The 27,726-nt window shown below is 37.5% G+C and overlaps 1 protein-coding gene across 1 annotated transcript in view; it reads right to left on the bottom strand.

The window, feature by feature from the left end:
* Nucleotides 1-6,252: 6,252 nt before the first annotated feature.
* LOC107095623 (VPS10 domain-containing receptor SorCS3-like) overlaps nt 6,253-27,726 on the bottom strand; it is an 88,042-nt gene continuing 66,568 nt past the window's right edge. Inside the window, exons 24-27 of the mRNA XM_015391789.1 lie at nt 26,445-26,544; nt 24,901-25,006; nt 24,647-24,807; nt 6,253-8,066 (exon numbers count right to left, since the gene is read on the bottom strand). Of these exons, the coding sequence (XP_015247275.1) occupies nt 8,002-8,066; nt 24,647-24,807; nt 24,901-25,006; nt 26,445-26,544 (432 nt within the window). The 3' untranslated portion in view covers nt 6,253-8,001. The remainder of the gene's footprint in view (nt 8,067-24,646; nt 24,808-24,900; nt 25,007-26,444; nt 26,545-27,726) is intronic.

The following is a 27,726-nucleotide window of genomic DNA, read 5'->3' as shown; positions in this document are numbered from 1 at the left end:
ATATATATATATATATATATATATATATATATATATATATATAAATAAACCACACACAATATTTGCGTGTGCATTCCCTTTCTTTCGCATTTTTGGACTTATGTTCATGAAGTTTACTTTTTCTGCAGATGCATTGAACAGGCTTATCTGAGTAAGACAGTGAGGGAACCAGATTCATTAAGCTCTCTGTAATCAGTAAATCTTATCACCAGATTCTCATCCAATGAAAGCTTGCAATATCCAGGAGATGATGGAGGGCTCCCAAGCCTGGATCTGTGTATTCCATCAAGCCTGTCTCTCTGCTGCTCACAATGTTATATATGACATAGCAAAAAAAAAAAAAAAAAAAAAAAAAAAAAGAACAGAAGATTATAGCAGATAGGTATACACAGAAGATGAGATTCTAGGCAGTCCCTCTTGTTTAGAAGACACAAATAAGTCATTTCAGAAACTGTCAAATATCTAGGATCTGAAACCAACTGATCTTAACTGTTCAAATGATTAATTACCCCAACAAAAATGCTCCAATCAATTTAACATGGTCATGCCAATTGTAAATTTCATATTTGTTTCTTTGTGCTTTTCTTGTGACTACTGGTTTGTACTTAGAGCAATCTGTAAATTTATTGAATCATTTCATTGTGAGAAAATTATATTAACTAAGAACCAGCAAAAAATAGAATAGAAAAGTTCCCTCTTGGTGTTTTAATTAGTCATTCAATCAAAGTTTATTTGCTTTGAAAGAATCCTTGACACACTTGGTAAATTTTTCTTTGAACTGATGTTACTGTGAAGGTTGGTTGTGTCGTTTAAACATTTGCACTACACTTTTCTTATTTTTCTATTTTTGTTGGGCTTAAAACTCTATTTATTTCGGACTGACTCTCCGCCAGTGCCAGCAGTTATATGCACCATCTCCCAAGTTTCCAGCAATGCAAAGGTAACCGCAGTGTGTTCTAGGTTTGCCCCCAAGGACTCGGTGGACAAAAGGCTGCAGATTTGTTCATCTCCTGCGCTGCGAGGGACACGGAGATAGAGAAGACGTATCTCCTGTCAACGCAGCTCAGCCCACGCACACGGCTTCGGTCAGTTGCTGTCTCTTTGGGATATGTACTGAGGTTCTTCTTCATCAAACTTTCTTTTTAAGTGTTGTCAGCATCATATGTCAGTAAGACAAATTGACTGGAGGCTTCTCCATACTTCTTCCTAGCAATCCCCTGATTGAGCCAGAAGCATAAATAAACACAAGCCCCAAAGAACTCTTCACACAGCTGTTCAAAGACCTTTCTTTTTGGTATTTATTAAATGAAATTCATCATCTTTCAGTTCTGGTTATTAAGATGTGAATACCATGATGAAAAAATATGCATGGTGATTTGTTTATTTTTGATCTACTTGAAATATGTCTTAACTTACAAAAAATGTATTCAAAATGTGAATTTAAGTATTTTTTTTAGATGCTAGATACTCATGTATTATAGGTGAAGTGATTATTCAGTGGGTTGTTACAGTGTTTTTTTGTTTTATCATGCAGAGGTAACCATGGTTGCAGAATAAAGCAAAAACACAACAGCAGTGCAGTGTGTGTGTTTGCTGAATTATTATCCAAAAAAAACTTTATTTTGATGTTCAAAATTATCTACATTTTTATTTTTATCGACATGTTTCCTCCACTTTTTTATATATATTATTTTATTTATATATATATATATATATATATATATATATATATATTAAAAAGTCATTTTAAACATATGTGGTGGAGGGGTATCAGTGCCCAGAGGCTATGATGTTGTCTGAGAATGAAATGCCCCTGGTAGGGTCTCCCAAGACAGTGGAGCCAGGACCTTTGTTCCCTTGGTACTGGGTTGGGTGCTTCAGTGGGTGCTGTCTCATTACTGGTGACTCCTGGGCTGGGCCATGGACATCCTGGCCCTGTGGGGTCATTTATCTTGTGGCAAATGTCACGTCATATGACTACTGTGAGAGTTTTTAAGTTTAAATTCTTTTACAATATTATTGTATTAGGTTTTGTTGCATTGATTCAATTATAGAAACACAACAAAGAATGAAGAGGATCTGGTGGGAAAATGGAAGAAAGTTCACATACTTGCATAATACACTACTGTTTATGCTCTAAAAACATTCTAAATTACTTCGTTTCGAGTAAATTATGGACGCTACCCACTCAGGACACTTGGAATACATTTGACGAGCAGTATGGAGGAATATTGACACGTTTTTTGTGGACTTTTATGGACCTTTCTGCCTCGGGCACCATAGACCTCCATTATTTGAATGTCAGCAGACAGCAAGAAGCCTCCCAGATCTCCAGATGCATTTGAGATATCAAAAAAGTACTCCAGAGTGTTGTTCAGCATGGGGGTGAGTAGAAAATGAAGGCTAATTATGTTTTGGGTGTACTATTCCTTTAAATCTATCTCTGAGCTTCTCTAAATTATCCAGAAGTACTGCTGTCGCACATTTACTCTCACTCCCAACTTGGTGGCCAGTTGCAAATTTAGCATGCCTTTAATGCCTTTCCAAATTACTCTTTTTATTATTTCTCATTAAAAAGCAAACATCCTGGCAATCCTTTCGCTTTGGTAATGAAAGCAAATAATTTGGTCTATTCTTCTTTAAATCCTGTTCTCATCAGCTATCTTACTTTTTTCACTTTGGGATCCATGGCTCAAGATATGTTTAGTCTACAACAGCAACCTGCCTGGCACCGCGCCATGCTGAAACATGTTTTGAGGTTATGATGCAAACCTTCATTGACAGAAATGTTAAAATGTATTGTTTAAATTTATTTATTATGCAATTTTTTTTAGCATTTGAAACATATAGCAAATGTTTGTTTGACCTCCTGCACTCCATATTAAAATAAAACAAAAGAAATCCATCATTTTCCATTTTCATACATTTTTGAAAAAGCTCCAGGGAGTCGCAAGGGGGACCCCTGTCCTAGGGGATCAGACCACTGTAGAGCTTGCTCTTATTCGTCTGCCCTTCTCTGATAGGTGTAGCTCTCCCTATGTCTTTCCTCCCTGTGTCCTTCTGGTCTGGGGTCTCTTTATCGGCCCTGGGCTCTGCAGGGCGAATCTGGGTCTGCCCACATCTGCCATTGAGCATCATTTTCCAGTGGACAAGAGGGTTGCATCCTTTCGCCTTTGGTTAGGGGGAGGTCTGCGACGGGCTGTACAGAGTATGAGGCCTTAGTATCCCTTGGAAGGGTGTTGGAATGTGCCCCTCTCAGGGATTCTTTCATTTTTCTGGTGGACTCAATTGCCCAAGTGGGAAATGAGAGCAATACCTAGAGGGACATGACCTACAGGAACCAGTAGGACCTTTTGTGTAAGCCCCGGTTTGTTCAAGCATAAGAATGTCCATCTGGTGCCAGTACTTGGCACCAGGACACCTTCCCAACCTTCTTTGACACTCAGGTACAGAGAGGTGCGGAGCTGTCCACAGATCACTGCCTGGTGGTGAATTGGATACACTGGAAGAGGAGGAAGCTGGAAAGAGTCAGCAGACTCAAGTCAGTTGTAAGGGTCTGCTGGGAACATCTGGCGGAGCCCTTGGACAGGGATGTGTTCAACTCCTACTCCTGGGAGAGCTTCTCCTAGAATCCGAGAGAGGCTGGGGGCATGGAGTCTGGATCAGTCAGCCTTAAAGCGAACGTGGCACCACCAGAGGGGGAAGCGGTTCTTTGCAAATGCTGTTTTTAGTAAAACATGTGGAGCTGCTGACCTCAAAAAAAAAAAAAAGGGAGGATCTCCTCAGCCTGGCTTATATGGCTTCCGCAGTGGGCGTGCTTGCTTATTACCCAGTCTAGATAACAGAGGTCGTCAAAAACATTAATAGCAGCAAGGTTTCAAGGTTGGATGAGCCCTGAATACCTTAGGCATCTGGATGTTGCTAGGCTGTTGTGGCTAAACCACCTCTTTAACACTGTGTGGGGCTCATGGACAGTGGCCATGGACTGGCAAAATGGAGTGGTGGTTGCACTCCATAAGAAGGGGGAACAGAATATCTGACCCTCAGCCTCTCACGGAAGGCCGTTGCCAGGGTGTTGGAGGGAAAATCAGGCTGATTGTTGAACCTGGCTTCGCTATTGTAAAGGAAGGCTCTGTGTTTACACTTTGAAGCTTTCGCTCTCTCGTTCTTTTCCTGAGAAGAGATCCCTCAGGATAAACTCTTTAAGTAACACTTCATAATGTATATGTATTTATAACCATGAGACACCAGCTTTTGAGAGAAACTACAATCTTATTTAGACTAGAGAAGTTGATTTGAGTTACAGAAGGCAGCTGCTTACCAACCGGGTTCACTTCTTGTTGAAGTGACCATGAATAACAGCTGAAGTAGCATTTTATACAACGCTAGTATGCCATGTCATTGCATTATTACATCATACACATCTGTAAATTAGGAGACATCTATGGCTGTAGCCTAATCAAAGTATTACACTGCTTTTAGATGAAGGACACTGCTCTGATTACATTTCCAAATATTTGCCACAAAGATACTGCAGGTAAATTTTTATCCTAACAGAGGAACTGTCCTAATTAGATAAATTACTTTGGTTATCTTAGTAAATACTTGGTCAGATCCACATCTGGAAGAGGCAACTGTGATGGCTCTTTTTTTACATGCAACCAGAATACGCTGGAGGGACCATGTCTCTCGGCTGGGTTCAAGGTGCCTAGGGTTTCTCCTTGCAGAGCTGGAGGGGATCTCTGAGGAAAGGGATGTCTTTGGGTCTCTGCTGAGACTGCTGTGACCTGGTCCCGGATAAGTGGAAGATAATGGAAGATATACTGACTCGCCTGAAAAAAATCCAGTGCAACTGATTGCCTTTGGATTTTACCAAATAAGGAAAGCAAAGCTCACCTTTTTTTAATCTTTGTAAATACAGATATTCTGTGTATGACAGAGTTCAGCAATGAAACAATTTAACCCATAAAACTCTTACAAAATGCATTGAAGTTGAATGTAAAATGTCAAAAGAAAAATAAGTGTGAAGCCTTTTTTCAGAGAGCCTGTTGCCTAACTGTGTTTGAAACTGGTGGTTTTGACCCCACATTCTTCCTTTGTTGGTTTTGATGTTGTTTGGTGCTTTTCCTTTAATAAGTGCTTTGCATGCCCTAAGTTTCGCTGCAGCCATTTTCTTGTTACAAAGGGACAGAGTGGGAGGACAATAAATAGTGCAGAATATCCTGGAGTGATTCTAATTGGCTGGTTCCTTGGCTCTCCCACTGTGCAACAAATTAATTATCCCCTCTCCTGGAAATCAACACGCACCCAGTCAACAAAGAAGATTTTCCTACTCTGGATGGCACCTTGAATGAAAAATGTCCCTCAACAATAACCCACAGCAATATTGTGTTAGCCACAGTGTGAAATTGATGAGCATGTTTCCTTTCATTGAGTGCTACATTACAGTGTCTGGCTGCAGCGAATCATCCATTAGTGATTGTCACCATTCAATTTGATTGTGCACCACGGAACATCCCAGGGCGGTTAGAGAGAAGCCTTGGTGTTAATTCAGACTGAGAGCACAGGCGAGAATAAGACTCTTGGGGCGTTGATGGCTGTTTGAGTGATGAAGATTGGTGTATGTGTGTGAGATACGTAGTTGTTCAAGTAGCACGCAAAATGCAAAGCAGAAGCTGGGCCAGTTTTGCAGCTGCCTTGAGTGTGAAGCATTCATCCTCCAATCTGGTGGTTTGTTACATTGTAATGTATAGAGGTTCTCTTCCTGGAAGAAAGAACATATCCCACAGTAATGCCCATAGTTCTTCTTAACCAAATCATCAGTTTCTCATTGCAGTCCACAGCCTTGTAATTGTTCCCATTAAAGCAGGAACCATCTGTAACGGGCTAACTGTGCGAAAAAAGGAGAAGTGGAGCTCAGTCTAAATGTCAGATGGGAATCTTCACATGGCTGTTATCACACCTTTCCCCATTAAAGCTGACTTTAGACTCTCGGTAAGATCATTAAGAGCAGTATGTTGAGGCTGATACAGTGAGTGTTACAAGGCAACAGTGTTTCAGATAACACTGGGGACATGATTGTAAGAACACAGCTTCTTGAGCTTCTTGTTATGATTATGTCAGGACAACACAGACATTGTGTAAGCCACATGCTTTCCCATACTCATATTGAACACATACTTCAGGTCCATGCTAAATAGAAAATAATAGTAAGAAAAAAATATAAAAATACATTTATTTCAAACAGCTTTGCAATGTTATTTTGTTCACAGTAAGAAATGTAACTTAAACATGACACTGTTGTTATAATTGACAAAAGGGTACAATGTTCTAGATATATCATGCATAACTTTTAAGCAACTGCACAACTAGACCTTTAGACAAGATGTTTAATAATATGTTTAATGTGTCAAGTAAAATTTTAAATCACCATAAACATATATACATTACACACACACACCCCAAAATAGTATTTGTTCACAGGTAATTGGGGCATGCTGTTGTAGATAATTAAGTAGGCAAAGTGAGCATAAAGCTTTTTGTAGGGCTGAAGCAGATGAAAACACGAGACTCTTTGCTGACTTAATGCTATTTTCCTTTTGCTATATACAATGTATAAACAATCCTGATTTTAGTATGGCCAGACCTCTATCATCAGAAAAGTAGACTTTGAAAGCACCATTATTATCTGTCAAAACAAAACATCCACTTGTTTTTGTCCTCTAAGCATCCACAATAATGTGATTTGAACATTTTTACACATCTGAATAGTATTTACAACAAAAAGACATCTCTTACTATAAAGGTATAAATGGTATGCTCCAAAATTTCACATAACGTAGTATTCATTGTTTTGAGGCAAGACACAATTAACAGTTTACATCCTAGGTCAATATGTGCAATAGGGGGACATAAAGGAAACAGTAACAAGTCTCGTAATGCGCAAAAAAAAAAAAAAAACAAAAAACCCCAAAAAACATTCAATAATTGAGTGTTTCCAATATTTTCTCAGGAAGGTCGAAACAAGGTATATTAATTGACAGAATATCATGTACATATTTTTCTAATATATAAAACCATATATCATTTGTAGTTTTTTTTTTTTTATGAAATTAACTCACTGGCTACAAAGAGTGAATTTGCCAATCAGGTGCAGCAGCTTAACTAATTTTAGCCTCTTGGTGTGGTAAAGACAACTTACTAAATTTTAAACCTAGAATCAGAAAGATAAAACTACTTCATGTCGCTTGTTGGTTCTAAGGTCTAATATTACAGAAAATGGTAATCTACTGAGCTCTTTTACTTAGATATTTGTCTCCGGTTAAGAGCATACTGGTGGCAGTTGTGTCGGGGAAGAAATCCCTTGTTAATTTCAAAGGAGAAATTATAAACTTTAAGATGACAGAAAAACAACAGTAACTGAATTGAACCACGTAATGAGTCTGGATTTTGTCTGCAATGTTTAGTCAGTACAGTAAAATGCAGTCAAGCCAATATGGATCAGAATATGAATATTTGTAGAATAGCTTTGAATTTATGCCATGAAGAACTTGGGCATTTCTGAAATATAAATGGAGTCCATCCAAGTACTAGACAGAATAGTCAACGTATTTTCATATATTTTTTTTTTAATCTATCTTTTAATAATCAACATATTTGACATTAGTATTTTTTTATGTTTTTAAAGAAGAACTATTCAGGTGTGATGAACTCAATACATGTTATGAACAATTTGGACAATAATATCAATCTTCTCTAAAGCATTTATACTAGCCATTATGACAGTTTTAGGTACATCATGAGTTTATATCAGAAGTTGGACATATTCAGATCAAAGGATTTAAAACAACTGAGATACTGCAAACCGCGTACCAAATCCACATAGGTTTAAAATGAGTTTGAATAATTGCAGCTATCAGCATGACACAAGTAAAAAAAATATTCTGACAAAGCAAACTAAGTATTACAATCAAAACACAATACACCGTACTTACTCATCTCTTAGACATTAGTACAATTTGGAAATTCCCTTGTGACAATTCTTTCCATATTTCTTCCAAATCCTCCTGTGAATATAAAAAAATAAAAGATTAAATAAGCATGGGGGAAGTTCAGAGCCAGATGCCTGTTTTGACATCACAATTATTTTTCAAATTGCCCCAGTATCTCATATCTATTGGCCTGGGTATCTTTGTATATCTGTCCTGACAGATATACAAAGATACCCAGGGACAGATAATGATACCCTTTATTATAAATTAAATTTTTTTTTCTGATAATTTAATATGAATATTGTTTGAGTTTTATAAAGGATACAGGAGTGCAATAGGAGTTGGTGAGATCCATTAAAGGGAAAATAACCAACCTTACCACCAAAAAATAGTGTTATCTGTTCAAAGCATTTCTGCCCTTAGAGTATTAACCAAGTATTATAAAAAGTCCTGGCTTCAAAAGATAGAACAGCATGAGACTGCAGCATGGAGTGTACCCCACAGTATGCACACGAGCCATGACAGACATTTCAAGAGAGAAATCAACATCCTGGGCAACCCAGATGGAAGTGTGAGAGTTGTCAGGTAAGCAAATACTCATGAAACATGACATAGAGTTTTTTTTTTTTTTTTTGCATGCAATCCGATTGAAGGCCCTGTTTAAAATGTAATCAAACCAAAGAATTTCTGTTATAAGCTAAGACGACCAAATCTATTTTTCTTTGTTGAATGGCACAATGATAGAATGTTTTATTACGTACTTCAAATTCAAAGTTTTACATTCACATATTACTAGCGATGTCATGAAAAAAATCAGTTCTGTTAAAAATTGAGGTATTCAGTTGACAATATTTGTATGAATTCAAAATACTAATATTACGATACTTCTCAAGAAGATATTGGTACTGATTCAAATTTCAGCTGAATAGATCTTAAATCTAAAAAATATATATAGGCAAACATCCATTTCTTTGTCTTATTTTTATATAACTCTAGAACACCAAGCCACTAGTTGACAATGAAATGCCCAAAGCTTTTCTACGATAGTCACAGGAGTACAGTGAGATGCATGAAGTTTTTCAGAGCTATATATTATAAAAATCATAATATATAATCTTTGATAATGTATTGGGATATATCAGGATCTACTGGGATAAAATGTTTTGTAAGGTATAATGCTTGATATGTATTGTATGATCAAATTCTTGCCAATTCAAACTTCAAAATCTTACTATACCTTTAAAGGTATAATTCAAAATCAACTTTTTGATCTTTTAACTGTGCTGCCAATTAGTAAATTCACAAAGCTTTAATATGATATTGTAAAGGAAATGAAAAATTTGTATCAGGGAACCCCTGTTTAAAGTCACACTGTTGTTAAGCAGTTTGGCCAGCTGCCGTTGGTCCTCCAACTGATGCTCTGGCATTCTCCTATTGGCGCTTCTCTTGCTGCTGCTACTCTCGCTGCATCTCCTGCGGCTATTGCTACCAGGCTGTTCTTTCTTTTGCCCCTTGTTCTTTATGGTGAATTATTGCCACTTATTGGGCTGATATATTGTGTTCAAATTGGCAATTAGAGGGATAATGATGCAAGCATCCTGTTCTTTAGTTTCCTTCACTATTATGTTATTCTAATACATTTTCTAAGGTACACATTTGTGTGACCATTTTTTTCTACATTTTTTTTTTTCGCTGTTGTGAACACCAGAATTTCCCTATTGTGCAACTATAAAGGGATTTTCTATTCTATTCTATTCTATCCTATTCTATTCTATAAAAGGGCTAGGAAGGTATAAGTAAATCTAAACAAGATATATCTGCAAAATCTCTTATATTCAACAACATAAAATACTTACCTAAGCAAATGTTTTCAAAATAATAATTAAAAAATAAAAATCCTATTAGATTTAATCTCCCAACACTACAGATATATTAGAATTTGCCCTTAAATTACAGCCAAACCCATTTACACAGTAACAGATAAAAACCTGTTGATAAACCAAACATTACCTGCCACATATCTGACTCACTAACCATTAAAACAACTATTTTCATTCATTTCAGATGGAGCTATTCACATACTTGGAATATATTAAACTGCACTTCCAATATTCACTACAGTTTGGTGCCAAGTGCCTTTTTCCTCTGAGCACGGAGAAGCAGGCTTGCTTGGTCTCGCAATGTATCCTGGGATATCCAAGGCTACATAGCATACACCGAACTCATCCTTCAAATCGGCCGAAAAGTAGGACGCATTTGTAGGCCTCATAATAGAGATATAGATCTGGACTTGATCTCCAGATATACGTACAGCCACCTGAAGCAAAAGTATACAGGTATAATATATATGGGGATGCTGTTTGGGATGTGGTCTCCACATGGTGCAAATACATTAAAGCAAAGGTTTCAGAAGCAAAACCATCTGCTCTCGAGAATCATTGTAGAATGTTCTATCTTTTTAAAAAAAATAAAAAATACACATTTTGGAGAACAATGGGAAAAATTAAAACAAGGCAAAATGGTGGACTTTGTGACACAATACATTGATATTGGTAAACAAGGTGCAGCGCTGAACATGGCACCTAATGACTTCCTTTCTGAATGATAACAGATACCAGGTTCAGTACCACACATCACTTTGTTTGCTTGAATGTAAGAAATCATTTATGATACAGATCTTTTCAGCAGAATCTGAATGTACCTGTATGTTTCTGAAACAAAGGCTTCACTGGACATATAGTATACCTATAGTATTATTATCATATATTTAAGGGATGAAACATGAGCTATTGAGTAGGATTGTAGTTCATTTATAGGTATGTGAACCAATTTTTTTGAAAAAGTGAAGTATGAATGTGAGCTAGTTCAATTTCATCTTTGTGCATTGAACTTTGAGCTCATTATTTTTAACTATGAATTGGCTCAACATTGCACCAACATTGGAGGACTCCATAAAAGTACTTCAGCGATTGGCTGAAGGAGGACACAAGGTTTCTAGAACAAAACCGCAATATTGTCAACCGCAGGTGGGATACTTTGGTACAAAGATTTCACAAGGCACAGTTCCATTTAGCCTTTTCTGATGTAAGGTGTGAATAAAGCCCTACTTATGGTAAATGAGATGATGACGGTTTCTGGCAATGACCGGTATCAGTGCTGATTGAATAGATAGTTATGTGGAGACCGCACCACTCAGAGGAAAGTGAAGGACACCAACCACAATCTTCCAGCTCTTGAGTCTCGTCCAAGGGATCGGCTCCTTGTCCCCGAGAACCTGGTGAGCAAAGTATCTAACATTTTCTATAACTCTCGCCTTTATTGTCATCCAGGAATTGTCAAAACTCTTAAGTGGTCCAAGCATAGTTCTTGTGGGCTTCTTTGATGAAGGATGTTAAGGAGTTTGTCTCATCCTGCCCTCAGTGTTGTCAGGCTAAGCCATCTTGCCGCCCCCCCTTCTGGGCCGTTGAGGCCACATCCCATTCCGTTACATCCTTGGTCCTACCTATCCATGGATTTTGTCACAGGGTTGCCTCCCGCTAATGGATTTACTTTGATTCTTACCATTATGGACAGGTTCTCCAAAATGGGCCATCTAATCCCCTTGAAAAATGTTCCCCTGGCTAAGGAGATGGGAGAGATCCTGGCCAGGGAGGTGTTTTGCCTACATGGGTTCCCCCAAATGACATTGTGTCAGATAGATGTCCCCAGTTTGTCTCTCGCTTCTGGAAAGAGGTCTATTAAATGTTGGGCATCTCCATTAGCCTCTGGTTTTCACCCACAAACTGATGGTCAAACTGAGAGAGCTAACCAGGAAATGGAGACCAAGCTTCATCTCCTGTGCGAGTCTGACCTATCTCAATATGAATTGAACATGCAATTCATTCTCTTACCTGAAGTACTACTTGCCTCTCACCATTCTATGTTGTGTATGGCTTTCAGCCACCATTATTCAGCATCCAGGAGAGGGAAGCCATTGTTCCTTCTGCCAAAATTGCTGTCTTAAGTCACCAACGAGTCTGGAGAAGAGCTAGATTGGCCATTGTCAGAATGTTCATGGTACAGTCCAGAACTGCCAACCCTCGTTGTGTCCCTGCTTCCGCCTAACAAGTTGGTCAAAAAGTTTAGCTATCCACCAAGGATCTCTGCCTCAGAGCTGAGTGTCGTAAGTTGGCACCTGATTTTGTTGGTCCTTTTCCAATTAGTAAGTTAATTAACCCAGTGGCCATCCGGTTACAGTTGCCTCACACAATGAGAGTCCATCTCACTTTCCATGTGACCTGGGTCGAGTCTTATGTTGAGTCTCACTTTCAATGTTGAAGGAGGGTTGCTGTTATGTTTCTGGCCTATCTACTGGTGTGTGCTTACTGTCCTCTTTCTCTCCTGCTGATTACTTATTTGGTCCTGTTGTAATGCTCCTGCTCAGTCTAATTAGCACTCATTCTCCCCACCTGCCTCCCCGCCTTCATAAGCAGGACTATGAGCAGTTGGCAGAGCCAGCTTGTCTGAAAAACCTGGATTGCTTTGTTCTGCCTTGCCCTTGATTGAGCTCACGCATTGGCCTTTGTTTTCTGGACATCGAGCCTGCTTCTATTCATTGGATTCTGTACCATAAGCTGTAACGCCCCTGATTCTTTAGACCTTATGAGAAAGTTGTCACCATATTTATGGGTTATCCAGTTATGATCTTTCCACACCACAAGATTGCTGAATTGATAAATCATGGCAAATTTGTCATATCCAGACATAACCATTCAGAAATGCAACACTTCCAATCCTGCAAACACGATTCCTCTCGAATGTGAGGGAGTGTTTGGCAGAAACCAAGGTAGCAAACATTTATGCAGTCTCGGTTAATGCCCATGGTTTTTGTTATCTGTTTGCTACTGAGCGGAAACAAAGCGGTTTCAGGAGAGCATATGGTAGTCCAGTACCATATAAACAGCAACTAAAAGAACTGATCATTGCAATTATGCTTCCTTAACAACTGATAGCAATGAAATGCAAAGCACGCATGAGGGCAGTGAACTTACAGTTAATGGAAACAATGCAGCAGACATAGCAGATAGGTTAGATCATTGTAACAGAGGAAAGCTGATGAAAAGGTTGAGTGAACGAGGTTACTGGTGTCCATATATGCAGGCTTTGCTTAATAAGATTTTAGCCAATGTAAAGTATGTATGTGCACACAAGAGGGACCTTTTAAACACCTGGTGAATGACTATGTCAACACAATGAAACCAGTCAATGATAAAAGATATATGATTGTTGTCTTTGACCATTTCAGCCATTGGGTTGAAGCTGTTCCTTCAAAGAATATGGGGGCAGACATCACATTTTTGTCAACTGAGGTGATTCCAAAATTTTGAACCAGAATTAGAAATACTTTAATGATCCCAGGGGGAAATTATCTTTTGTTACATGCTCTGGATATACATTCCCATCAGAAATCTGTTCTGATAAGTGTCCGGCTTTAGTGCACAAAACACTAAAATGTGTGATGGAAAGGCTGTGAATTAAGCAGCCGCTGGATGGAGTTTACCACCACGCATCAGGCCCCTGATGATTCCACAGAATCCACAGTCACTGTGCTTCCTCCCTCATGTATTATTCATTCTTTCACTTGCGATCTTGAAAGATCTATTCAACGATCCCTGACCACCAACCCCGATCAAGGGGGTGGTCCTTCTAACCATCTGTACATCTAATCCTTAGTCCAGTCTCAGGCTATTCAGCCTCATTCTTCGATATTTTCCTGTCTTCCTATGGTGTATCGCACTATCAACTTGCTCAGCCGTTATTTCTGATGGCCTTCCCTAAATAAGAATGTCGCTGGTTTTATTACAGCTTGCCCAACCTGTGCTCTAAATAAAGCTCTCATCAACCCCATACTGGCCTACTGCAACCGCTTTCAATTCCTAGTCCCTGGTCTCAAAGAGCCTTGGATTTTGTCACTGGTCTGCCCATTTCCCATAATAAAAAGGTCATTCTTACTGTTATTGTTTCTCCAAGGCATACCACCTTATTTCCCTTTCCAAAACCCCTTCATCTGATGAAACTTCTAAGTTAATGTTCAGTCATGTTTTCAGACCTCACAACATACCCTTTGTAATCAACTCTGAACATAAGGCTCAGTTCGTTTCTTAGGTTGGGTGAGACTTTTGCTCAGCTCTGAGTGCATAGCCTTGTTTGACCTCTGGATATCACCCACAAACTAATAGACAGTGTTAGCGCTTGAACCAAGAAGTTGAAAAGACCCTCCATTGCGTTTGTGCTTCTAGTCCAACCACCTGGAGCACCTCTCTGCCCTGGATTGAGTATGCCCACAAGACCTATGTCTCCTCTGCCACAGGTCTCTTCCCTTTCCAAGCCTTTGTAGGTGATCAGCCTTCCCTCTTAACCTCCAAGTTTCCAGAAGCTACTATTACATCAGTCCAGTCCCATCTCCAGTCCCACCAGGAAATCTGGCAGAGGGCATCAGAATTCTAGATGTAATTGGTTATGGTATACACCTAAAGATTTAACAGCAAAAGATTGTTTCATTTGCTCTGGTGCTCTTGGAGGAGGTATCCCAAATGAATTTAAATCACGATGAGGTCCTTGAAGGAGTGGAATCCATTATAGTCAGGGTTGCAATCAGCAAAACCATTGAAAAGATAAACTACATTGACTATAATCAACAGAGAATGTTTAACTTTAAACCAAAAAGTTATATTGCAATACATGACTAATTATATGTGTAGTTAAATAAAGGGGGGACTGAGGTATCTAGTGAACTCCTTTACTCACACAAAGCCAGGGGACTGAATGTTCAAATGGAAAAGTCAGCTTATAGACAGAATTTAAGTTGACTGATTGAGCTTTGAAGAGTTAAGCCAAAGTCTCAGAGGAGTGACCCCCAATAAAATTGGCATCTTAGTATTTTCATCTACCCATGTCTCAGTTAGAAACAAAGCTTAATTACTCACCAAAAATTAGAATTTGCTGAGAAATTAAATTGTTGATTAAAAATGATTTTCCTAAAAGAGATAATGTTAAGTCAAGCCAGTTTAACAATTGTGGTGAACATTATCTCCCTAGATGGTTGAGATCCACATTCTATAGTTTTCAAGTTGGATCGTTTACTGCAGTTTATCTGTTTAGCTTTGCTTTTTATGGCAAATATTACAACTGAGGTTCTTAATTTTGGTGTCCCAGCTTTTCCTGGAGAGAAAATTTCTCATAAAGTTACCATCAAGACTCAATGTATATTAAAGAGAAGTAATTTGAAGTTCATGTAAACAAACACTGCCATCTTTCTTTGCATGAGTAGGAGACATTGGTGGCAGAAATTTGCTGCATTTAGATAGTTTTGGCTTCAAAAAGGAGTTGACACACGGTTCAGATAGGAGATGCTTTCTTTGCTGGTTCCAAATTCTTTGCAAGATTCCAAAACACAAAGGAAGGTTGTTAATTGTTTCACAGTACAGTGTTGCAACTTGCTTTTAGGGACATGAAACAGTTTGAGCTTGAGCAGATATTTATCTGCGCACCTAGTTGTTAAATCAAAGGCCTAACATCCTGCTAAGATGCTAACTACTCCCTACTCTTTGCGCTACATTTTGTCAATGATACAGAGCTGAATTTGACTATTGTAAGTTTAAATACCACCTGCAATAGAAAGAGTAATTTATTGAAAATATGACATAGCGCCTTTCTTTCTCAAAAATAAACACAATTTTGGGGGGTCTTAAAAAATCATTCACAGGAAGAAATTACAGATACTAATACAATTTATAAAACATGAATATGTGGAAATACAAGTTCAAAGGATAAGTTAAATGTCTCATAAAACATTTTGTAGAACCTAATGACTGCTCATTGTCTCACTTGATAATAAGACTCATGTGCTTGAGGGAGATAACCAAACAAAAATTTCCCCTTTGTTATTACTCTTACATGCTGCAAGATAAAAGCTGTGTATCACTTGTTTATGATTACACTGAGTGAATTTTATACGACCTACGTAAGTGAGTTCACATCTAATGAGACATGTAAATTTCACTGATGATAGCAGTTATAGAGCTGGTGCAATAATTTCTCAGATGCATTTTTTAATGTTTCATCTTAGTCAATTCAAATAATTTCTGACCAATTTATGTAATTATAAATATATTAGAATGTTGTTGATTACTGAAGTTAATTGCTTCTGAAGCTGCAATAATTCATCCTTGTTTGCAGTTACAGAGCAATGCCATAATTCATCTAGAGTTATGTTTCCACAAGCATGATGAATGCAATGTTTACTCTGATGTGGCTTTGGATTCAGTTTATAACTGTTTTAAGGTTGGAAGTTATCTTTAGTTACTATACTGTTCACTATTTTTACCAGGAAATTGTTTAGGTTTCAATTATAGAAAGAGTTGTAAGAATACCAATAAATAATTAAAAATATGACCCCAAAGTCAGCAATGATGCCCCATTGTAACCATTTCAGAAGCTTAATAAAAATATACTAAATTTTAACAAAAGCTAACGATATGGAATTTAAATAAGAAAATAAAGTTTTGTAAGAAAAAAATCTTTAACTCTATTCTAAACTACCTAACCACCTAACCACACCCTTGTACTTATAGAAAGGGTTTAGTCCTCTTAAATGAGTCTAATAACATTCTTAAGTTATTTACAAAACAACAACATATGAATCTTTAAATATAACAATATATGCGGAATATTCATCCTGATAGTGGATTCCACTTAGTCCTTTTTGAGGTTAAGTAAAATGTCCGCTGTCTGTACATGTATCTATCAATCCATTCATCCATCTCTCTATGCATAAAATTAGGATAAAGCAATTTATCTAACAGTCTTGCACAGACTTGCACCGGCCAATCTCAGCTCTGCTTCTTCACTAAAACAGTTTCAGTTCATCATATTTTCTCATCTCCTAATTTTTATACTTCGGCAATATCAGGAACAGCAGATACTGATTTTGATGATTGGTAATCAGAGATCGGCTAAGCAAAATCCTAATCAGTGTATCTCTACTAACAAAAGTGCGCCAGTTCGATACATGAAGATTTACAGCAAAACAAGATGCTTGAGATTTCAGGTTAACACCACAGAGGTTCTGCGCAACAAGCACACACGTGTTTTGGCACCTTAGTGGATTGGACATGAAGAGGACACCGTATTGGAAGTGGACACATGGCTTGATGTTACACAGGGAACATTCATGAGTGGGAAAAATATTGATTAATTTAATTCATGTACAAATACAAGTATTTATCAGTAGATTTTTTCAAACAGAGTTACTGAGGCCCTAAACTTAGACTATTGGTTTATTTTCTTGAAATCTCCTTTCGCCCTTGGCTTGGCGCTCTTCACCCTTGCCCTAAATGTTGACCTAGGTTAGCAAACTTTTGCTGGAATTCAGTGGAGTTCATGTCACATCATCTCCATCTCTGGAAATGAATGATAAATGACAGAAGCCATGTAGGGGCGAGAGTAGCTGAGAGTCTCCAAGCAGAAGCAACAAAATGTGCCAAGATAATGGATATGTTTTAAACAGGGCTGTTGGTCATGAACAACAGTAGGGAAGGAGAAGGAGGAGAGAGATTTGACACAGCAAGGACAGAATTAGAATATCAAAAAAGCTCCTAATAGTTTTGTAAGAAGTAGCAAAAGATTGTAGAAATATCAGATTTAATTAAAAATGAAGAATACCGTTATTAGTCTCACATGGAAAATCTTCACCTTTAAGCAGCATTGGTAAGGGATATAGATTAAGTGCTGGCATACAGTCATTAAGAATATATTTGCTTAAAAAGCTTCCTGCTGTAAGAAGAGAACATGTGTCAGCATTATGTTTAATGTGATTTAACAGAGATATACTTTATGTAGGGTGGGTGGAGGGGGGTTTGCCTTTTTTCTATTCAGCTATGACCAGAGGTGAGTAGAGTAGCCAAAAATATAAGAAAATGTAAGAGTAGCACTACTTCAAGTTTCAATCAAGTGCAGTAAAATTAGAAGTAGTCATTCAAGAAAATACTTAAGGACAAAAAATATTATTGTAAAAAGGCTGCTCAAGCTGGCCTACTAAATAGGGGTGTACTGATACAATCTTTTTTATTCCTACTGATATTTTATATTGGAGGGTTAACTGATACAGATACAAACCGTAGGTTCTCTTGTTACTTTTTTGTAGTGTGAAATGTTACATAAGTCTTGATCAAGTGATATTATTCAAACAACCAGAAATAGTCAGACCCATTTATTTGCAACCATTAACAGGGCACAATCTATTTTCTGTTGGAATGGATGAGACAGGAGTGAAAATCCACCCCTGTGTCACCCTCTATTTCCAGTAATTACACTAGCCTTTTGTAACCAATCTTTGCTGAGCTTGGATCAGATAACCATGAACCAGATTGGTTCTTACAACCATTTACACATCATGCTAGCACTGTTCCTCACCTCCTATAGGCGGCCGATGATACTACAGCTTTCAAGGCGGGAGTTACACATGCAAAAATGTCGGCAACCATAACATTCAGAAATTTGTGTTTGTTTATATTAGTTGCTCTCTGCATCATCCCAGGTTGCACCACGCTCTTTTTATGCCATTTATTGTTAATAAGCTGCGAAGAAGTTTGTGTTGTGAACAGGTGAGGAGACCTGTAAATTGTAAAGCTGACTGTATATAGGACATCATGCAGTCTGCTCATGCACTGTTTGTTATCAAAGATCAAAACCACAACTGATACGTGCCAAGCCCTGTGGTTGAACTAGTACCAGATTTAGCGCGGTTTGCTTGTGTCTTGCATGGTCCAGTTCAGTTGTGTTCCATTTCACTCAACATTTTCTCGGTTACTGTGCTAGGACCGTTCTTGGCATGGTTTTAAAAGTGTAAATGGGGTATACTACAGAGCACAGGTTTAAAAATTGTAATAAACTTGTTTTGAAGCATTTATAATCACTGTATAATAATTCAATTTAGGTCTGACTAGTTAAGATTTTACACAAAAAGAAAATGATTTATACAATTCTTGCCTTGCAGAAACACAGTTTTAAAGCCTTCGAAATCAGTGTACAGTCATGGCCAAAAGCATTGAGAATGACAAAAATATTACATTTTCACATGATCTGCTGCCTTCTGGTTTTCATGTGTGTATGACAGATGTCATCACATACAGTACAGAAATGCAATTGCAATCATATTATGAGTAACAAAAGCTTTTAATGCCAGTTGAATGAGTGCTGATAGCAGTCCATTCTTGCATAATCAATGCTTGCATTTTGTCAGAATTCCTAGGTTTTCGTTTGTCCACCCGTCGCTTGATGATTGACCACAAGTTTTCAATGGGATTAAGATCAGGGGAGTTTCCAGGCCATGGACCCAAAATCTCTATGTTATGTTCCCTGAGCCAGTTAGATATCACCTTTGCTTTATGGCAAGGTGCTCCATCATGCTGGAAAAGGCATTGTTCATCACCAAACTGCTCTTGGACGGTTGGGAGAAGTTGCTCTCGGAGGACATTCTGGTACCATTCTTTTTTCATGGCTGTGTTTTTAGGTAAGACTGTGAGAAAGCCGACTCCCTTGGCTGAGAAGCAACCCCACACATGAATGGTTTCAGGATGCTTTACAGTTGGCATGAAACAAGAATGGTGGTAGCGCTCACCTCGTCTTCTCCGAACAAGCTGTTTTCCAGATGTCCCAAACAATTGGAAAGGGGATTCATCAGAGAAAATGAATTTACCCCAGTCCTTAGCAGTCCACTCCCTGTACCTTTTGCAGAATATCAGTCTGTCCCTGATGTTTTTCCTGGAGAGAAGTGGCTTCTTTGCTGCCCTCCTTGAGACCAGGCCTTGCTCCAAGAGTCTCCGCCTCACAGTGCGTGCAGATGCACTCACACCTGCCTGCTTCCATTCCTGAGCAGACTCTGCACTGCTGGTAGCCCGATCCTGCAGCTGAAACACTTTTAAGAGACGGTCCTGGCACTTGCTGGTCTTTCTTGGGCGCCCCTGAGCCTTTTTGGCAACAATGGAACCTCTCTCCTTGAAGTTCTTGATGATACGAAAGATTGTTGACTGAGGTGCAATCTTTCTAGCTGCGATTCTCTTTCTTGTTAGGCCATTTTTGTGCAGTGCAATGATGACTGCATGCGATTCTTTAGAGATAACCATGGTTTACAGAAGAGAAACAATGATGCCAAGCACCAGCCTCTTTTTAAAGTGTCCAGTGGTGTCATTCTTACTTAATCGTGACAGATTGATCTCCAGCCCTGTCCTCATCACCAGCCACACCTGTGTTAATGGAGCAATCACTGAAACAACGTTAGCGGGTCCTTTTAGGGCAGGGCTGCAATGACGTTGAAATGTGTTTTGGGTTCATTTTCTAGGCAAATATTGACTTTGCAATTAATAGTTGTTACACTGATCACTCTTTATAACATTCTGGAGTATATGCAAATTGCATTTATAAAAAAATAAAAGCAGAAGACTTTATATATTAACATTTGAATTATTCTCAAAACTTTTGGCCATGATTGTAGATTAATCCAGTTGCAATCTGACTTGTCCAAGTATTACTCTAATATCCAGATTTTAACACAGCAGATTATCACTATAATGCAGATTCAGTGAAACACAGAAGTATCCCTTCAAAGGAATGCCAAATCACAAGCACCAAATGAAACACCAGCTTCGGCATCTGGCAGCTTTGATGTACAGTATTGTTCTCTTATGCAAATAAGCAAGACTTTTTGGTACACCTGACAGATAACTTTTCCTCTTTTGCTTTATTTTCCCTTTGGTACCCAACAGCAGGACATGTCACCTTTAGCAGAAAAGGATTTCCCTCAAATAAAGAGCCACAGGATAATGAAAAAGTCTTAGGCTTTTTGACTTTTTATTTGAAAATAATGTTATACTAATATTCCTCCTGAGCTGTGATTTTGGACATTTTGCATCAACATAATATAAATCATAAGTTTTACTCTAATTTCATTACAACTTAATACAATAAAGCCAATATTTCTCCAAACTTCACTGTGACAGCTATCAAGAGCTCACAGCTGTAGCTTGTAAAGTCATTTGGAGTGAAATGAGGAAACACATGGGCACATATTTTGGCCATGGGTAATCTGATCCTGTCCAGAGAGAAATTGAATACAATTCTGAGCACATGAAAATTGCTTTAAAAATATTCCTTCAGCTAGGGTGACCAGATGTCCGGCTTTAGGCCAGATAGTCCGGATTTTCATTGCACTGTCCAGCGTCTGCAGCAGCATCCAGCCAGACGTCTATTTGTCCTCCTTTATGAGGCACGGGGCTTGCAAAGCAATTTTTTTCCCCCATTTTTGTTTGGCTGTAGCACAATATCCAATCAGAATGAAAAAAAAATGGATTGATAATCTTGTCTAACTGGTGATTAGCTAAGAGTTGTGCCGAGCCACATAATTATTTGCTTAAAGAGGAACATCGTTTTTTTTACATTGGCCCCTTGATTTTACGTTATTACATCATGTTCTACTCACCCATATTAGTTTTGTGTCATTTGGAGCTGTTCCGAAGATATTTGGTTTTGTAATCAAAGTAACGTCTTCCTATGGGCAGTTGAAGGCACAAACTAAACTGTTCATAATGTACGCCAGCATTCATAACATGCAGGTGAATTACTGTCCCCTTAGACATCCGTGGTTATATTTTGATATTTATATATTTTTTAAACAAAGCGGTGTGTATGACGTCATCCGCGCACCAGACTGGAGTTGTGACAGGGAGCTCGGGCCACAGGCGGATACACTCTACCCCTTCTATTCATTCGGCTAGCTAATCTGAATCGTTCAATTCCATTTCGGGAGTGAGATCATCTGTGGTAGTAGCACTAGACATATTCCAGGCATGTGAGTAAAACTAGCAGCAGTCCAGTGGACAGGATGAATGACTGGTAGCCGGTGCGTGTGGATGACGTCATACACACTCCATTTTGAACAGCACAATTTATTGAATAAATACAAATATTAACCAATACTTTTGGCATTCTCATTAAGCACCCTCAAAAATTGTACTGTAAATGAGGGTATCCAGATTCTTATGTACACTTTAGTAATTTATTGATATGCTGCATAATATTCAACTTTTTGGTGCTGTAGAAATGGTCACCCTACCTTCAGACCACCAATAGCAATAGTGGGACTATTTAATCTGAATTAGTTTAGCAGTCTGAAAGCAATCATTCCTGAACAACAACAAAGAACCATACTCTAATGTGACATGGCTCTCCTCAAGCATGAGTTATTATTACATGAATATCTCTCCCCCAAGACATATAGAATATAAAATCTTTTTTTTTTTTTTTTAAGAAGATTTAAATGTTTAAACAGGTATCTGAGGCATTGTTTGAACTAGAGCTGTGTTAAAAGAAGTGATTTTCCAATTCTGGAGCAAATATTAATAATTCCAAAAGATAAGTTGATATACAGTACCAAAAATGAGTAGGACCTAAAAATAAGGGAGGATATGGGTTAGAGATGGGTGAAGTTTGCTTGCGTGAGGGAGAGAGAAGCTAGACCATGAGCTAAATGAAGGGGATTTTGAAAGATGAGTGGCTTCAGAGAAGGTGAGGCCCCCAAGTTGATTGGCTGGAGCTGAATAAGGGACATTGCAGGTTAAGCTGATAAGGGTCTTCCAGCTTGAATTTTCGCTTAAGCTTAAATTCAGGGAACAGCTAAAAAAATGGTTTTAATGCTGCCAGTCCAATTTGAGATCAAACTGAAACAAAACAAATGGGAAGAGTTTCTAAATGTTGAGAATGGTAATTAAATTGATTCTTGATTTTCAAATCGATACCCAGCACTAATTCCAATTTAAAGGTGATTTAACTCTATTTGTTGTGTTAGCTTATTTACCTAGTTAATTACTGCATGTCTGCAAGAAAGACAGATGTGTAATGTTGCTAAAGAGCCACAAAGCAGTTTTAATTTGGTGGAGTTTTTACTGGTCAAATCTTTAGTATCTGTGTGCTGACACTGAATTCTCTCAAGTAAGGTATTGCATTTATTGTTTCAATCTATTTATTCTTTTTTGGCTTTATTATTTTTATTCATTTTTAGTGTGACATTTAATCTGAATATTTAAGCTTATCAAGGGTTTTGCATCCAAGAAAATCACAAAAATCTGATTTTGGTCAAACTGAACTGAGTTATTCACAGTATTACTTAGACCAATGATGTGGATGAAATTATTGTTGACATCAGAAAAACATCAACAGAGTGTTGAGTTTCTGTATAGTTGCATTACTGAAAGTGTTTTCTGTGACATAAACATCAAAATATTTACATTTAAAATGAGGATCTGATATATTCAGAGAGATTTAAATGCCATGTGTGAATTCAGAGGCTTGGTAAGATCTAATTTGATCAGAATAAGGTAGGATGCATGTTAATACTAGGTTTTAACCAGCCTAAGGGGCTAGGGGATCTCAGAAATTAAAATAGTCCAAAATATCATCACTTTCAAAAATACAAAATGTATAAATCAACTACTTTATAAAGATATATAATATTAGTTTGGTATGACTTGTACGGACATTTGTATTTTATCCAAGACCAGGTAAAAAAGAAACTGGCACCAAGTTGATAAAAAATAATTAAAGATTATAAATAAACTAAAGTGTGCTTTTGATTTGATCCGCCATTTCTAAGACCAAGAGGTTCAATGCTCTACTGCTCTTTGGCAAATAAACACATTTGTTAGTGACCCTAAAATGAGCTAATTTGTCTCAGATCAGCAAAGACTAGAAAAGGTAGAAACAGCTGAGAAATGAAGAACAGCAAAGTGCTGAGTGGTCAAAAAAAAAAGGCCTGCAGCCCCCATGTCCGTGTCAGAAGCACTGCAGTGCTACTTTTGTCAAACGGTCCACACTGTGTGCCGGGGCTGAGTGGTTGCCAACTTAAAGGCTTTACAGAAGATGTCACACAAACCAATCAAAAAGTGAACTTGTCACAGTGATATCTGGGTCCTGTGCAGATGCTGTGGTTGTGCTCTATGGGGGCAATTTGCAAAAATATGACATACTACAATGATAAAGATGTTCCAGCTCCTCGGACGTGTGCTGCACTTCAATGCAGCACAAGCTGGAATCACTCAAAGAGGAGCCATTAAAGTAAGACTGATACAATAGAGCTGCTTCAGGCTTCACCAAATGCTGTTAAAATGCATTCAAATGCTAAGCAGTGTATTTTTGGGGCAATAAAATGCTAATCACTATCAGTCTCTTACAGTGACAGTCATCCTTTAAATCCTGTTTTAATGGATTAATGGTTCACAGTACTTTGCAGATATTATTAGTCTGTATTTAATTTGTCAAAAAAGACAGCAACTAAATAACAGTCTTTACACCCCAGATCCTACAATATAGCTATAAAACGTGTTTAGGATATGTGGAAATGAGCTTTTATTACTTAATATGTGATATACCTTTTTAGAGTATTGCTTTTTTGGGTAAAATTTAAAAGCAATACATCCCCTTAAAAAATATATATTTTATATATAAAGATATATTACCACAGAAAGAAACTTAATGTAAGGCAAAGCAAATCTCATACTGTTTCCTCTGTCTAAATACAGGCTGCTGCAAGAAACAGCAAATAATGGTGTTTTAAAAGTGATTACCTCTGCTTCTGCCTTCCAGCTCTTTTTCCATGAGTTCTTTCTGAGACGGAAATTCGCTTAGCTTGACCTTGGACATGGCATCGTTTTGACCTACTGTGCTTATCACCTCTGGATCCTTCTCATGGCGGTCCTCAGTCTCCACATGGATCCAAGGGATTTTCCTGAAAGAGACAACATACCAGCAAAGCTGTTTATGGGCTTTTTATTGAAAATGCAATTAAAGTCAGCATAGTTTTGTTTGTAGTTGCACAAACCTTTTGAATTTGTAGATAAAAAATGCAGCTATACCAACAAAGACCACGCTGATGAGCATAAGCATTGCAGACCCACTATGAATTGAGTTTGAATCAACTAGTGGTGCTGAAAGAAGAAGAACATTGAGAATCAGATATTTATATTAGATTGCAGATATATTCAGTCAATAATCATTAAACTTGTAAATACTGAAAGCTTAAAATGTAACAAACATACAGTAGCTCACTATTGTCCTTTGCATTTTTACTGCATATCATAATGTTAAAGTAACTGTTTGGCAAAAAAAAAAAAAATCTTTCCAAAACACAAGAAATAAGTAGCATATTGGATTTCAAGGTGGCATATGTTTCAGAAGGGTGCAATAAACATATGACAAAAAGTGAACAAGCCGACACTCGAGGTGATCCAAGGGGTTGTTTGTGAGAATGATAGCTGTTAAAAATGTTTTAAATACTTTTTTTTTTGTTTGCAGAGTGAAATATTTGTTGTATGTGGTCTTAGAAAATACAAAACATCTGTTAAACAATGCTGAAAACGTCGTCTTTCTGAATGTCACCCGTATTTTGTGTTTTATCACAATTTTTGTCCTAAGTGATCATTTACTATAATGGCTAAAAACAGGCGGAGTTGACATGAAACAACACTTTTTAAAAATCTCCCATGATGTGCTGGTTTGCATTGTTTCCAGGTCACTGCATTCAGACATTTTGTCTTAACCTAAAATATTTTTCCATTTTAGCTATATAAATAAATCACGCTATTGTTGTCCACAAGCCTGATAGATAAAAAAAGGAGATTAACAAAATAAACCACTTATTGCTTCATAAGATTTTAAATTTTCCATTAGATTGTCTTCCAGAAAAATAACCTAATTGAACCTGACACACATAGTCCGTTTAAAAAAAATGGACTGTGGGTGTTATTCCCTTAAAGTGTAAAAGAAACCTTTGGGTGTCCACAGGCAGTCCCAGAGGTTTTTCATGACATAGCAGCCTATGCATTCTGAGATGCAATATTCAAAGCATTACTCCTCACCACCCATCTTTCTCTCCCTCTGAGAGAAGACTATGAAGTGTTTGACCTTTCAGGATCATTTTAAAGGCAACCCAGACCTTTGTATGCAGACACAAATGAAGACAGATCCATCGGTGGATGAAAAGGGTAAAGCCACGCAGAGCTGATCGACACATTTGTGCAATATGCTAATGACCTGGTGACCCTGCAGATTTCCTCAGTGCATACCAAATGCCCTCCTCGTCAGTCACCTAATCGATTGACCGGTTTCAAACAGAGCTACTGTAACGCAGCTTCAGGTAAAAAAAAAAAAAAAGAGAATCTGAAACAAAATAATGTTACTGTACTTAAAGTTGTTGTACTCAAGATAAAATCTGGGGTCAAATAGTTCATAGAAAGTGGATAAACTTGTGAAACTATAAAACTATAGACACAACCTAGTATTTTTTTTATCCACCTGCTAAAAAAAAAACAATAGCTGCAGAGTTGTAGAAATTATTAGATTAGCTTATGTTCCAGAAAGACTTACCCAATGTTTGCTGAGTCATGTACACAATAATGCGGATATTTGCCTTTAGTTCGAACTGGATCAGGCCTTGGTTTAGGGCAGTGACAAAAATATCTGATACCTGTTTTAAAAGGATAGCACAGAAGTTTTGTTAGACACAATACAGTCTTATATTTGCATCTTTTTATTTTAGAATAATGTATCATAATAAGAAAAAAATATATAACTCAGGAAAAAAGTGATCTAATGTATTAAATCAGAGACTATATTAACAGTGAAGAATAGATATACAGACCTTTCCATACCAAGAAATATGACTAAATTAAGAAGCCCAAAAACACTTGCAGCCCATGAGTGCCTAGAAAACCTCTCAGCTAAGTGGCTCAATGGGTCTGGCTTAGCATAAAAACGGAACATACTTAAGGGTATTCTTGTTTTGACTTGCAGGAACAGTACCAGAGATGGCCGGGGAGGAGTTTCTTTTTAAATTTGCTCATAAAAATAAAATAAAATGATAAAAAGGGAAATTGCTAAGAATAATAAAGTCTGAGGTAAGTTCTTTCATCTTGACAAAGCTTCAGTTTAAAAAAAATTACAAAGGCAATGCTCTTTCTGGACCTATGAACTCTCTTTAGAATTACCGGGCCATTTACACAGAAACTAATAGATATTTATACAGAAAAATAGACGTCAGAAGAAGCGCAGATTTTCCCTCTGTAAACATACCTTAAATCAAAGATATAAATGTTTTCAAACCAGCTATCTATATTTAAACTAAAGAAATATAAACAAAAACTGTAACAAAAAAAAACAAATATTAAAAAGTGATTAGAGCTAATGATATTTTGTTAATTTTACAATGCATTCCTACTTTTTTACACAATAGTTACTCACTCTTAAAAGCTTTAATGATCTTACTTTATATATATATATACACACCACTTTTTATGATAAGAAGTGAAGGAAAAACTCAAACTTCCCAGATTTCTCTCTGAGCTCAATGCCTCAGCAAGCATATGAAACATCCCACAGCGTTTATTGCTGCATTTTACTTTTCTTTAAACATAGTTCCCATTATGTTTTTAATATAGGCCTATAAAAATTCTCTATCTGTTCTGGTTTGAGATGCTGCACAGACTCATTAAGTGAAGCTTTGCTTTATAGCTGTGCAGGTGTTTTTTTTTGTTTGTTTGTTATTCATTTTAATACCTTTTCATAATCTGTCCAAGTCAAATGTGGGAAATTGTTTTGTGTTGCACAGAGACAGAAGTGAAAAAAATAAAAAAAATAAATCTGCACTGAT

This window comes from Cyprinodon variegatus, unplaced genomic scaffold (genome assembly GCF_000732505.1).
Source record: "Cyprinodon variegatus isolate N-32 unplaced genomic scaffold, C_variegatus-1.0 Scaffold560, whole genome shotgun sequence".
NCBI classification, from domain to species: Eukaryota; Metazoa; Chordata; class Actinopteri; order Cyprinodontiformes; family Cyprinodontidae; genus Cyprinodon; species Cyprinodon variegatus.
This window is presented reverse-complemented; position numbering and strand designations above follow the sequence as displayed.